Raw genomic sequence first — 12,321 nt, forward strand, 5'->3', positions numbered from 1 at the left:
TCCCCGACCTTTTCCAGCAAGGCTTTGCGGAGCTTGCGTTCCTCCTGCACCAGCACGAACATCTCCTTGTGGACGGCGGCGGCCAGGTTGAGGTCGAGCTTCTCGGGGCAGGCGGCCATCTTGCAGATCAGCTCCTCGTGCGAGAAGACGCAGTAGCGGCGGAGGCGGCGGTAGTGCTCGATGCACTGCCGGCCGGCGGGCAGCTGCGGGGCACGGCGCGGGCGTCAGGGCCGACCCCCGAATTTGGCGGGGGTCAGGCTGTACCCCTAAAACCCAGCGGGGCACGGAGACGGGCGTCCCCGGCTCAAACCGCGGCGGCGGCGAATGAAAATCCCAGCGCGGAGCTCCTCAAGCGTCCTCCTCCCCGTTCGAGCAGCGCCCAGCCCAAATTTGGGGTTCTCCTTGGGTTTTGGAGGGGCTCCAGGGGTTTTGGGGGTTTCTCCACGGGGTTTGGGGGGCCTCCGCTGGGTTTTGGGGGGTCTCCAGGGGTTTTGGGGGTTCTCCCCCAGGTCTGGGGGTTTCTCCATGGGTTTTGGGGGTATCTCCACGGGGTTTGGAGGGTTCTCCCCCCACGTTTTTGAGGATCTCCATGGGTTTGGGGGGTTCTCCACAGGTTTTGGGGTTCTCCTCGGGTTTTGGGGGCTCTCCAGGGGTTCTGGGGGGTTTCCACCCAGATTCTGGGGGGTCTCCCCAGTTTCTCCCCCCAGGTTTTGGGGGTTTTCCTCCCAGGTTTTCGAGGATCTCATGGGTTTGGGGGTTCTCCACAGGTTTTGGGGTTCTCCTCGGGTTTTGGGGGTTCTCCAGAGGTTCTGGGGGGTCTCCACCCAGATTCTGGGGGGTCTCCCAGCTTCTCCCCCCAGGTTTTGGGGGTTTTCCCCCCAGGTTCTGCGGGTTCTCCCCCAGGTTCTGGGGGTCTGCCTGGGGTTTGGGGGATTCTCCCCCAGGTTTTGGAGGATCTCCACGGGTTTTGGGGTTCCTCCCTGGGTTTTGGGGATTCTCCAGGGGTTTTGGGGGGTCTCCACCCAGGTTCTGGGGGGTCTCCAGGGGTTCTACCCCCAGGTTTGGGCGTTTCTCCCTGGGTTTGGGGGTTTGTCCCCCAAATTTGGGGTTCTCCCTGGGTTTTGGGGGGCTCCAGGGGTTTTGGGGGTTCTCACCAGTTTTGGGGGTTCTCCCCACAGGTTTGGGGGGTTCTCCACGGGTTTTGGGGGGTTTCTCCACAGGTTTTGGGGTTTTCCACAGGTTTGGGCGGTTCTTTCCCCAGCTTTGAGGGGTCTACCCGGGTTTGGGGGTTTCTCCCCCCAGGTTCTGGGGGTTCTCCCCCCAGGTTTGGGGCATTCTGCTTGTGTTTTGGGGCGTCTCCAGAGGTTTTGGGGTCTCCCAGGTCTGGGGGTTTCTCCACAGATTTTGGGGTTTCTCCACGGGTTTTGGGGGTTCTCCCCCCAGGTTTTAGGGTTTCTCCCTGGGTTTTCAGGGGATCCCCCCGGGTTTTGGGGGGTCTCCACCCAGGTTTTGGGGGGTCTCCCTGGGTTCTACCCCTCGGTTTTGGAGGTTCTCCAAGGGTTTTGGGGGTTTCTCCACAGGTTTCGGGGTTTCTCCACAGGTTTCAGGGTTTCTCCCCCCAGGTTTTTTGGGGTTTCCCCCTGGGTTTTGGGGGTTCTCCCCTCCCCCAGGCTTTGGTTTTCTCCCCCGGGTTTTGGGGGTTCCCCCGGTATTTGAGGGGCGCGGGGGGCTCACCCAGTCGGCGGTGCAGAAGTTGACGGCCTCGGCGAAGTTGTAACCCTGGTTGAAGCCGCTGTGGTAGGCGCGGGGGAAGGTGATGACGAACTCGCCGGCGCACTGGTTGGTCCGCACCACCTGAAACCCAGGTGGGCGGTGAAAACTCGGGGTGCTAAGGGTGCTGCGGAGTTTTGGGGGTGCTGAGGGGACCGAGACTCACGGGGACGCCGTGGGCCATGAGGGTGTTGGGGTTCATGAGGGTGACGAGCTGGTGGAGGAGGTCGGGCTGGCTCTCGAAGAGCTCCGGCGTCAGCTTCTTCATCACCTCCTCCAGGTGCTCGGCCGCGAAGGAGGGGACCCCGTACCACGTCTTGGGCTCGCCCCTGGGGAGAAACGGGGGTCAGGGGCACCCCAAAAAGCCTCCCCCCAACCAACACAGGGCTTGGGGTCACCCCAAAACCTCCTCTCGCCCTGTGCCGTAGCTTGGGCAGGTGGACACGGTTGGGGGACCCAAAAACCTCCTTGCACCCCAAACCACCAACTTGAGCTTGTTCCTGGGTGGGGGGACATGGTTGGGGCACCCCAAAAAAGTCCTCCTGCCCCACACTCCACCTTCTGCTTGTTCCCAGATGGGGGGACGAGGTTGGGGCACCCCAAAAACCTCCTCTCACCTCATACCCCATCCTTAGCTTGTCCCTGGGTGGGGGACGTGGTCAGGGGGCACCCCAAAAACCTCCTCCTGCCCCATAGCCCATCATTAACTTGCCCTAGGTGGGGGTACGATATCAAGGGCACCCCAAGAACCTCCTCACGCTCCATACCCCATCCTTAGCTTGCCCCTGGGTGAGGAACAAGATTAGGGCACCCCAAAAACATCTCCACACCCCACACCCCACCATTAGCTCGTCCCTAGGTGGGGGGACGTGGTCGGGGCACCCCAAAAACCTCCTCACGCTCCATACCCCATCCTTAGCTTGTCCCTAGGTGGGGGTACGAGATCAAGGGCACCCCGAAAAACCTCCTTGCATGCCATAACCCATCCTTAGCTTGTCCCCGAGTAGGAAGGACACTGTTGGGGCACCCCAAGAACCTCCTCACGCTCCATACCCCATCCTTAGCTTGTCCGTGGGTGAGGGAACAAGATTAGGGCACCCCAAAAACATCTCCACACACCACACCCCACCATTAGCTCATCCCTGGGTGGGGGGACGTGGTCAGGAGCACCCCAAAAAACTCCTCACACTCCATACCCATCCTTAGCTTGTCCCTGGGTGGGGGCACGAGATCAAGGGCACCCCAAAAACCTTCTTGCATGCCATACCCATCCTTAACTTGTCCCTGGATGGAAGGGGACATGGCTGGGGCACCCCAAAAACCTCCTCATGCTCCATACCCCATCATTAGCTCATCCCTGGGTGGGGAGACGTGGTCAGGAGCACCCCAAAAACCTCCTCACGCTCCATACCCCACCTTAGCTTGTCCCTGGGTGGGGGTATGAGATCAAGGGCACCCCAAAAACCTCCTTGCATGCCATAACCCATCCTTAGCTTGTCCCCGAGTAGGAAGGACACTGTTGGGGCACCCCAAGAACCTCCTCACGCTCCATACCCCATCCTTAGCTTGTCCGTGGGTGAGGGAACAAGATTAGGGCACCCCAAAAACATCTCCACACACCACACCCCACCATTAGCTCATCCCTGGGTGGGGGGACGTGGTCAGGAGCACCCCAAAAAAACTCCTCACACTCCATACCCCATCCTTAGCTTGTCCCTGGGTGGGGGCACGAGATCAAGGGCACCCCAAAAACCTTCTTGCATGCCATACCCCATCCTTAACTTGTCCCTGGATGGAAGGGGACATGGCTGGGGCACCCCAAAAACCTCCTCATGCTCCATACCCCATCATTAGCTCATCCCTGGGTGGCGAGAAGTGGTCAGGAGCACCCCAAAAAACTCCTCACGCTCCATACCCCACCCTTAGCTTGTCCCTGGGTGGGGGTACGAGATCAAGGGCACCCCAAAAACCTCCTTGCATGCCATAACCCATCCTTAACTTGTCCCTGAGTAGGAAGGACACTGTTGGGGCACCCCAAAAACCTCCTCACGCTCCATACCCATCATTAGCTCATCCCTGGGTGGGGGGACATGGTCAGGAGCACCCCAAAAAACTCCTCACGCTCCATACCCCACCCTTAGCTTGTCCCTGGGTGGGGGGACAAGGTCAGGGACACCCCAAAACCTCTCCTTCCACCTCCCAGCATCACCCCTGCCCCCCCAAAGCCCCCCCACCAGTGGAGGTAGTTGATGGAGTAGCTCCAGTGGTCCTCGATGTGCCAGCAGAAGGCGGAGAAGACCATCCCCACGTAGAGCCAGGGCCCACCTTCATCCCCGAGATGTCGGCGTTGATGTGGCACAGCACCGACTGCTTCAGCACCGGCATCACGTTCAGGTTCCAACCGCTGCCGCGTACTCCTACGTGGGACGGACGGACAGACGGCGTCAACCCCCGCCCCAGGGGACGGTGACACCCCCGCGGGGTTGGGGACTTGAGGGGGGGTCTCCTCACCTCCTCCTCCGGCGAGAGCTTCCGTTTGCCGTCGCTGATGGGGAAGCCGCTGCCGAACTCCTTGGAGTGGATGTCGGCGCCGTACTCCACCGTCACGTCCTCCTCGATGCTGTTCACCAGCCGCCAGAACTCCTTCTCCACCAGCTCCGTGGGGACCATCTGGGGGGGGGGAACAGCGTGTGTGGGGACGTCAGGGACTCGGGGGGGGCCCGCAGGGGTCCCCGGGGCACTCACGTGGACGGGCATGTTGAAGTAGTCGGCTTTGAAGGAGTCGGCATCTCCCCGAAGCTCTGCAGGGTGTATTCCCGCGTCGCCTGCTCGAAACCGAAGGCCTCCGGCGGGCCGCTTGCACTCCTGGGAGAGAGGGATGGGGGGCAGGGGGTCATGGTGGGGGTCCCAGCCCCACAGGCATGATTCTGGGGGTCCCCAAACCCATGGAAGGGATAGAGCATTGAGTTGGGGGGTCCTCAGCCCCACAAACATGATTTTGGGGGGTCCCCAGCCCCACAGATGGGATAAGGTATTGAGCTGGGGAGTCCTCAGTCCCACAGACAAGATTTTGGGGGGGGTCCCTGACCCCACAGACAAGATTTTGGTGGGTCCCCAGCCCCACAGATAGGATAGGATGTTGAGTTTGGGGTCCCTAGCCCTACAGACCTGAATTTGGGGGGGTCCCTGACCCCTCAGACATGCTTCTGGGGGGTCCCCAGCCCCACAGACAGGATGTGATGTTGAGTTTGGGGTCCCCAGCCCCGCAGACATGATTTCAGGGGGGTCCCCAGCCCCGCAGACATGCTTTCGGGGGGTCCCCAGCCCCGCAGACAGGATTTTGGGGGGGTCCCCAGCCCCACACACACGCTTTCGGGGGGGGTCCCCAGCCCCGCAGACATGGTTTTGGGGGGTCCCCAGCCCCACAGACATGCTTTCGGGGGGTCCCCAGCCCCACAGACATGCTTTTGGGGGTCCCCAGCCCCACAGACGTGCTTTCGGGGGGTCCCCAGCCCCTCAGACACGCTTTCTGGGGGTCCCCAGCCCCGCAGACAGGATTTCGGGGGGTCCCCAGCCCCACAGACGTGCTTTCGGGGGGTCCCCAGCCCCGCAGACACGCTTTCGGGGGGGTCCCCAGCCCCGCAGACATGGTTTTGGGGGGTCCCCAGCCCCACAGACAGGATTTCGGGGGGGTCCCCAGCCCCACAGACATGCTTTCAGGGGGTCCCCAGCCCCACAGACACGCTTTCGGGGGGTCCCCAGCCCCTCAGACATGGTTTTGGGGGGTCCCCAGCCCCTCAGACAGGATGGATGTTGAGTTTGGGGTCCCTAGCCCTACAGACAGGATTCTGGGGGGGGCCCCAGCCTCTCAGAAATCATTTTCAGGGGGTCCCCAGCCCCACAGTCAGGCCTGGCTGCGATTCGGGGGAGTCCCCAGCCCCACAGACATGCTTTCTGGGGGGTCCCCAGCCCTGCAGCCATGGTTTCGGGGGGTCCCCAGCCCCTCAGACATGCTTTTAGGGGGTCCCCAGCCCCGCAGACATGCTTTTAGGGGGTCCCCAGCCCTGCAGACACGCTTTCGGGGGGTCCCCAGCCCCGCAGACATGCTTCTGGGGGGGTCCCCAGCCCCGCAGACAGGCTTCTGGGGGGGTCCCCAGCCCCGCAGACAGGATTTCGGGGGGTCCCCAGCCCCACAGACATGCTTTTGGGGGGTCCCCAGCCCCACAGACACGCTTTCGGGGGGTCCCCAGCCCCGCAGACACGCTTTCGGGGGGTCCCCAGCCCCGCAGACATGCTTCTGGGGGGGTCCCCAGCCCCGCAGACATGCTTTCGGGGGGGTTCCCAGCCCCACAGACGTGCTTTCGGGGGGGTCCCCAGCCCCGCAGACATGCTTTCGGGGGGGTCCCCAGCCCCGCAGACATGCTTTCGGGGGGGTCCCCAGCCCCGCAGACATGCTTTCGGGGGGTCCCCAGCCCCGCAGACACGCTTTCGGGGGGGTCCCCAGCCCCTCAGACAGGATTTCGGGGGGTCCCCAGCCCCACAGACAGGATTTCGGGGGGTCCCCAGCCCCTCAGACATGCTTTCGGGGGGTCCCCAGCCCTGCAGACATGCTTTCGGGGGGGTCCCCAGCCCCGCAGCCAGCCGAGACGGGGCGGGGGGCTCCTAGCTGGGCCGTGCAGCGAACCGGAGGGCGCAGGGCGCTCCGCGGGTGCCTGGGCTGGGAGAGCGGGGTCCCCCCCGCGTCCGGCCCCCCCCAGCCCCCCCTCACCGCCATGACGCATTTGGGGCAGCGCCAGATGCCCTTGGGGATCTCGGGCAGGGGCGGCAGCAGGCAGAAGATGTGGTAGTTGTCGTCGCAGCCGTCGCAGAGCAGCAGCTTGTCGTCCTCGTCCCCCCGCGAGCAGATCCGGCAGATGTACGAATCCACCTGGCCGGGGGGGGGGGGAAGAAAAGGGTTTTTAGGGGGGGGGGGTTCTGCCCCACGGCGCGGCCTCGCCCCGCGGCGCGCTTACGAATTGGCTGTGGCTGCGGCGCAGGCGCATGGTCATCTTGGTGCAGGGCTCGGGGCTGTGCCGCAGCTCCTCTCTCGCCTCCGCGTAGGCGCGGGGGACGGCGGCTCGGCCTTGGCCTCGGCGCCCGCCGGCTCCTCCTTCACCACCACCGTGGGGGGGCACTCCAGGCCCTCTTTGTCTGCGGGGGGGAAGGATTCCGGGGTGGGGGGGGGGTTCTGGGGTAAGGGGGGGAAGCACTCTGGGGTGGGGGGAAGGATTCTGGGGGAAGGGGGAAGGATTTCGGGGTGGGAGGGGATTCTGGGGCGGGGGGGGAAGCACTCTGGGGTGGGGGGAAGGATTCTGGGGGAAGGGGGAAGGATTTCAGGGTGGGAGGGGATTCTGGGGCGGGGGGGGAAGCACTCTGGGTGGGGGGAAGGATTCTGGGGTAAGGGGGAAGGATTTCGGGGTGGGGAGGGGTTCTGGGGTAAGGAGGGGGGAAGCACTCTGGGGCAGGGGGGGATTCTGGAGTAAGGGGGAAAAATTTCAGGGTGGGGGGGATTCTGGGGTAAGAGGGAAAAGATTTCGGGGGGGGAGTTCTGGGGTAAGGGGGGGGATTCTGGGGTGGGGATTTCGGGGTGGGGGGCAGGGAGGGATTTCAGGGTAAGGATTCTGGGGTAAGGGGGAAGGATTCCGGGGTGGGGGGGGGATTCTGGGGTAAGGGGGAAAAGATTTCAGGGTGGGGAGGATTCTGAGGTAAAGGGGGGCATTCTGGGGTGGGGGGGGGATTCGGGGGTCGGGGGGGTCGGGATTTCAGGGTAAGGATTCTGGGTAAGGGGTAAGGATTTTGGGATGGGGGGGGGATTCTGGGGTAAGGGAGAAGGATTCCGGGGTAAGGGGGGGGGGGGTGGGGGGAAGGATTCCGGGGCGGGGGGGGGGGGGGGGGAGGACTTCAGGGTGGGAAGGGGAAGGATTCTGCACTGGGGGGGAAGGATTCTGGGGTATGGGGGGTCACAGCCACCTCCCCGCGCCCCCCCAAGTCGAGTTCCCCCCCCCCCTTTACCTTTCTTCCGCAGCGTCTTGTCTTTGGCCACCAAGCCCAAGCCCAGCATTTTGGGGCCGGCCCCGTAGATCTGCAGCTTCTTCAGCTCCGGGTTTTTCTCGATGTCTTCCTCCGTCGGCTCCGGCTGCGGGGTGGGAGAGTTCAGGGTGGGGAGGGGGTCCCTCAAATCACGAGGGGGTTGAGGGGGGGGGGTCGTTCACCTCCTGCTGCAAGCGTTTCGCCCGCCGGCCGTAGCTGTTGAACTTGGAGGGCTGGACGGACTGGCGGAGCGGGATGCTGTGGGGTTTGTACTCCCGGTCCTTCTCCTCGCTCTCGAAAGGCCGCGTGTTGCACTGCTGAAGGGAAGAGACCCTCAGCGCGGGCTGGTCCCCCCCGAACCCCCGCTTTGTTTACCCCCCCGAACCCCGTTTTCTCACCACCAGGTTGGCCCCCGACTGGTACATCTCGTAGGGGTAGATGATGCGCTCGTAGTGGGCGCGCAGGAGCGAGCCGATGTTCTTCCCCGAGGGGTACGCGAGGCGCTGGGCCACGCGAGCCCACCGCCGGTCTTTGCAGATGGCCTCGTACCCCCCTTCCTCCATCACCACCTGCGAGGGGGGGGTCATGAAGCACCCCCAAAGCCAGAGCCCCCCCATATTGATAATCCCCCCCCCCCAGACCTTGCTGAGGCTGTAGAGGTCGAGGATGCGCCGCTCGACGTTGGGGATTTTGAGCGAGGAGCCTTGGATTTCCCAGAACTTGGCGATCTGGTCCAGGTAGTTCAGCTTCACCCGGTCTGCGCCTGCCGAACGGGATGGGGGGGGGGTCCGAAAATAGGGGGGGCGAGTCCTGAGCGCGCCCCAAAATCAGTGGGGGGAGAGGGAAAAGAGGGGATCCCCCCCCCCCGCTCCTCACCTCCAGCTCGTTGAGGCGCTGGATGCGGGGGGTGAACCTGAAGTTGTCCACCTCCACGGCAAAGGGGGGCTGCCAGTCCTGGGGAGACACCGGGGGGGGAATTGGGGGGGGGGGTGAGCAGCGATGGCCCCCCCCAGCCCCCCAACTCCTACACAGGCAGGGGGGCAGCCCCACGGCGTACACCCCACGCTGGGAGGGGGAAGGGGGGGAAGCCGTGACGCCCGACGCGGCCGAGCCCGGCCCTCCCCGGAAGCCGTTCTCCACCTCGCCAAGGGGGGGGACACCGGATCGGCCTCCGCGTGTGTCCCCCCCCAAAACCAGGCGCCGGGGCACCCCCAAACTGGGAAAGGGGACAAAGGGCCCCCCCCTCGGTGGGGACACCACGCAACCCCCCCCAAAAACAGGAACCGAGGCCGCGAAGAGAAAGTGGAAAGCAGAGGGGGGGGGAGGGGGAGGGTTTGAACACCCCCTTTGCCCCCCTGCCCTTCCAGGGACCCCCCCCCAGCTTCAAGGGGCGCTGCCCGACCTGGGGACCCCCCCAGCGGGCTCCGGCCGGGCCCCCCCCCGCCGCTCGCCAGACAAAGGCTCGGCGGTGGCAGCCATATTGGCCGTGTCACTGTTGTTGTTGTGAGGGCCGGCGTGGAGGGGGGGGACACACGACACACACGTAGGACCCCCCCCAAGTCCCCATGGGGTACCCCAAATTCCTGGGGGTCAGCTCATCCCCCCCCCCAAAGCAGCATAAGGCCGGGGGGGGGGAAGGGGGGGAGGCCCTTGCCCCCCCCCCAGCGGTCCAGACCACGCAGTGCCCCCCAAAATCCACCCCCAGCTGGGACCCCCCTGGTCTGCCCCACGTGTGAGGGGGACCATTTCCCCCCCCCTCAAAGCCGTGGGGGTATTTACCCCCCAGCCGAGCAGATACGGATCCCATACCCCACATATTTACCCAAACCAGGCCGGTATTTACCCCCCCCCCCGGGGTTATTCCCTCCCACCGGGGTTACTTCCCCCACGCGGGGTTATTCACACCCCCCCCCCCCCCCCCGGTGGTATCCCTCCCCCACATAGCACTCTTGGGGGTATTTACCCCCCCCAAGTAGGTATTTACCCCCACAACACAGCAGGAGTTGGGGGTATTTACCGGGGGGGGAGGGTTTAGGGGGGCACTGAACCCCCCTAAGAAAATACCCCTACCCGTGGGGGGGCAATTAAACTTCTTAAATGGGAAGAACCCCCCCACGGGGGCACTTACACCCCCAAGCGGAAAGTTCTCCCCCCCCAGGGGAGTAATTAACTCCCCCAAATGGGAAAACATCCCCCCCCCCCAAGAGAGCAATTAACCCCCTTAAATGAGGTTAAAAGGTACCCCCCCCGGGAGGGGCAATTAACCCCTCTAAATAGAAAGTTGCCCCACCCAAGGGGGCAATTAACTCCCCTAAATAGGAAATTACCCCAAAAGTGGGGGCACTTAACATCCCTAAAAGGGAAAACACCTCCCCCATGGAGGCAATTACCCCCCCCTAAATTGGAAGATACCCCACATGGGGGCAGTTACCCTCCCATAGGGGGTAGTTACCCCACCTAAATGGGAGAATACCCTGAAGTGGGGGGCAATTACCCCCCCAACGGGAAAATACCCCCTCATGGGGGCAATTACCCCCCCAAATGAGAAGATACCACCAATGGGGGGCATTTACACCCCCAAATGGGAAGATAACTCCTCATGGGGGCAGTCACCCCCCCCCAAAATGGGAAGATACCCCCATGTGGGGCAGTTACAACCCCCCTGAATGGGAAGATATCCCCAAAGTGGGGGGCACTTACCCCCCCTAAATGGGAAGATACCCCCCCACGAAGGCAGTTAGCCCCCCCCTAAATGGGAAGATACCGGCCCACGGGGGGCAGTCAGCCCCCCCAGATGGGAAGATAACCCCCCACGGGGGGCAGTTAGCCCCCCCAGATGGGAAGATAACCCCCCACGGGGGGGCAGTTAGCCCCCCCAGATGGAAGATAACCCCCCACGGGGGGCAGTTAGCCCCCCCAAATGGGAAGATAACCCCCCACGGGGGGCAGTTAGCCCCCCTAAATGGGAAGATAACCCCCCACAGGGGGGCAGTTAAACCCCCGGGGGGCACCTACCCCCTCCCAAATCCAACCCCACAGCCCCGAGAGGCCGCTCGCCGCCGTGGGACAGAGCCCCCCCCCACCCCCCCTTAGCTCCCCCCCGGGGCCCCCCCCTTTCCACACTCACAGCCGGGGGTCGGATCTTGCAGATGCCGCTCTTCTCGGCGATGGGGCGGATCTTGGCGATGTAACCCAAGGGGTCGCTGAATTCGGCCCAGCTGGGCTCGAAGACCGGGCATTCGGGGGGGGGTAAAAAATCTTCGGGGGGTTCCAGTTCACCGGTCACCGCTAACCAAGGCGACCCCCACTCCCCGCGTTGCTCCCCACCGGCGGGGGGACCCCGAGGGTTTCCCCCCCGCTGCGGGGACCCCCGAAGGGTCTCCGGGCCTTGTCCTCGGCACCCGGGCGATCCCCGCTCCGGGTTCCCCGTTCTTCGGGGGTTTTGCGGGGGCTTCGTTCCTCGCCCGGGGGTCGCCCACCGGGTGCTTTACCAGTCCCCCCCCCGCCTTTCCCCCTCGCTTCCCCGACGGCTTTGGGGGGCCGGGGGGTCGCCGAGGCCTTCTCCTCCCCCGCGGGTTTAACTGGGGGGGGGCCGGGCGGCAGCCGACCGGCTGGGAACGGAGTCACCGGTGGGCTCCGTCCCCCCCCATTCCCCTCCTCGGCCCCGCTTGGCCTCGTCGTCCCCTTCCGGGGGTGGGGGGGTGCCCCAAGGCGGGGACCCCCCCCGGGGATGGCCCCCACTCGACCCAACCGCCCCCCTCCGCGTTGCTGCTCCCCTTCTTCCATCCTTTTTCCCCCGCCCGGCAAAGGGGAACCCGCGGGGGGAACCCCCTCAGGGGGCCATGGAGGCCCCGCCGCCGCCGCCGCCTCCTCCCTCACAGGCCCTGGGGCCGCCCCCTCACAGGCCCGCGGGCCGCCCCCCCCCTCCCCAAACCCCGGGGAAAGGAGGGGGGGGGGAGAAAACGAGAAGAGCTCGGTTGCCTCCGGGGATCCCCCCGCAACCCCCCGGCCCCGCCGAACGGCCCCCGGTCGCCCCGCGATCCGCCCGCCTCAAGCCCGAGGCCTGCCCGGTCCCCCCGGCCCTCGGGCCGCCGCCGCCATCTTGGATTCCCTCCTCCTATCGTTCCCCCCCTCCTCCCGGGCACACTGCGCATGCGCGGGAGCGCACGCCGCGCTCGGGGTTGTTCTGCGGCTCTCCTCACGGGAGCCGTCTCCTTCCGCCGCGGGTGGGTGCGGGGATGAGCGCGGGGCGTAGCCGCGACCGGCTGCGAGCGCGAGAAAACGTCGCGGGTGTCCCCCCCGCCCCCACCCCGACACCCCAATCCCCGCGGTCCGCGGGGGAGGCGGCGCGGCGGGAGGAGAAAATAGTCCGCAGGCTCCGCCCCCTCGACGCGGCGGAGGGATCCTCGCCGCCGCCTCGCCTCCGCGGTTGGGTCAGCGGAGGAGACGGGGCTTCTTGCGCACGTTTAAAGGGGCGCAGCG

General features: G+C 65.1%; 1 protein-coding gene across 1 annotated transcript in view; it reads right to left on the bottom strand.

Moving 5' to 3' along the window:
• LOC142360240 (lysine-specific demethylase 5C-like) overlaps positions 1-11,843 on the bottom strand; it is a 12,159-nt gene extending 316 nt beyond the window's left edge. Inside the window, 21 exon segments of the mRNA XM_075412450.1 lie at positions 9-203; positions 1,735-1,854; positions 1,937-2,099; positions 4,005-4,090; positions 4,093-4,440; positions 4,516-4,556; positions 4,559-4,622; positions 4,624-4,635; positions 6,539-6,697; positions 6,783-6,883; positions 6,886-6,960; positions 7,822-7,945; positions 8,022-8,156; positions 8,238-8,408; positions 8,481-8,596; positions 8,709-8,793; positions 10,967-11,187; positions 11,190-11,424; positions 11,426-11,563; positions 11,565-11,597; positions 11,599-11,843. Coding sequence (XP_075268565.1) covers positions 9-203; positions 1,735-1,854; positions 1,937-2,099; positions 4,005-4,090; positions 4,093-4,440; positions 4,516-4,556; positions 4,559-4,622; positions 4,624-4,635; positions 6,539-6,697; positions 6,783-6,883; positions 6,886-6,960; positions 7,822-7,945; positions 8,022-8,156; positions 8,238-8,408; positions 8,481-8,596; positions 8,709-8,793; positions 10,967-11,187; positions 11,190-11,424; positions 11,426-11,563; positions 11,565-11,597; positions 11,599-11,625 — 2,649 coding nt within the window. The 5' untranslated portion in view covers positions 11,626-11,843.
• Positions 11,844-12,321: the final 478 nt, after the last annotated feature.

Source organism: Opisthocomus hoazin, unplaced genomic scaffold, assembly GCF_030867145.1.
Source record: "Opisthocomus hoazin isolate bOpiHoa1 unplaced genomic scaffold, bOpiHoa1.hap1 HAP1_SCAFFOLD_214, whole genome shotgun sequence".
NCBI classification, from domain to species: domain Eukaryota; kingdom Metazoa; phylum Chordata; class Aves; order Opisthocomiformes; family Opisthocomidae; genus Opisthocomus; species Opisthocomus hoazin.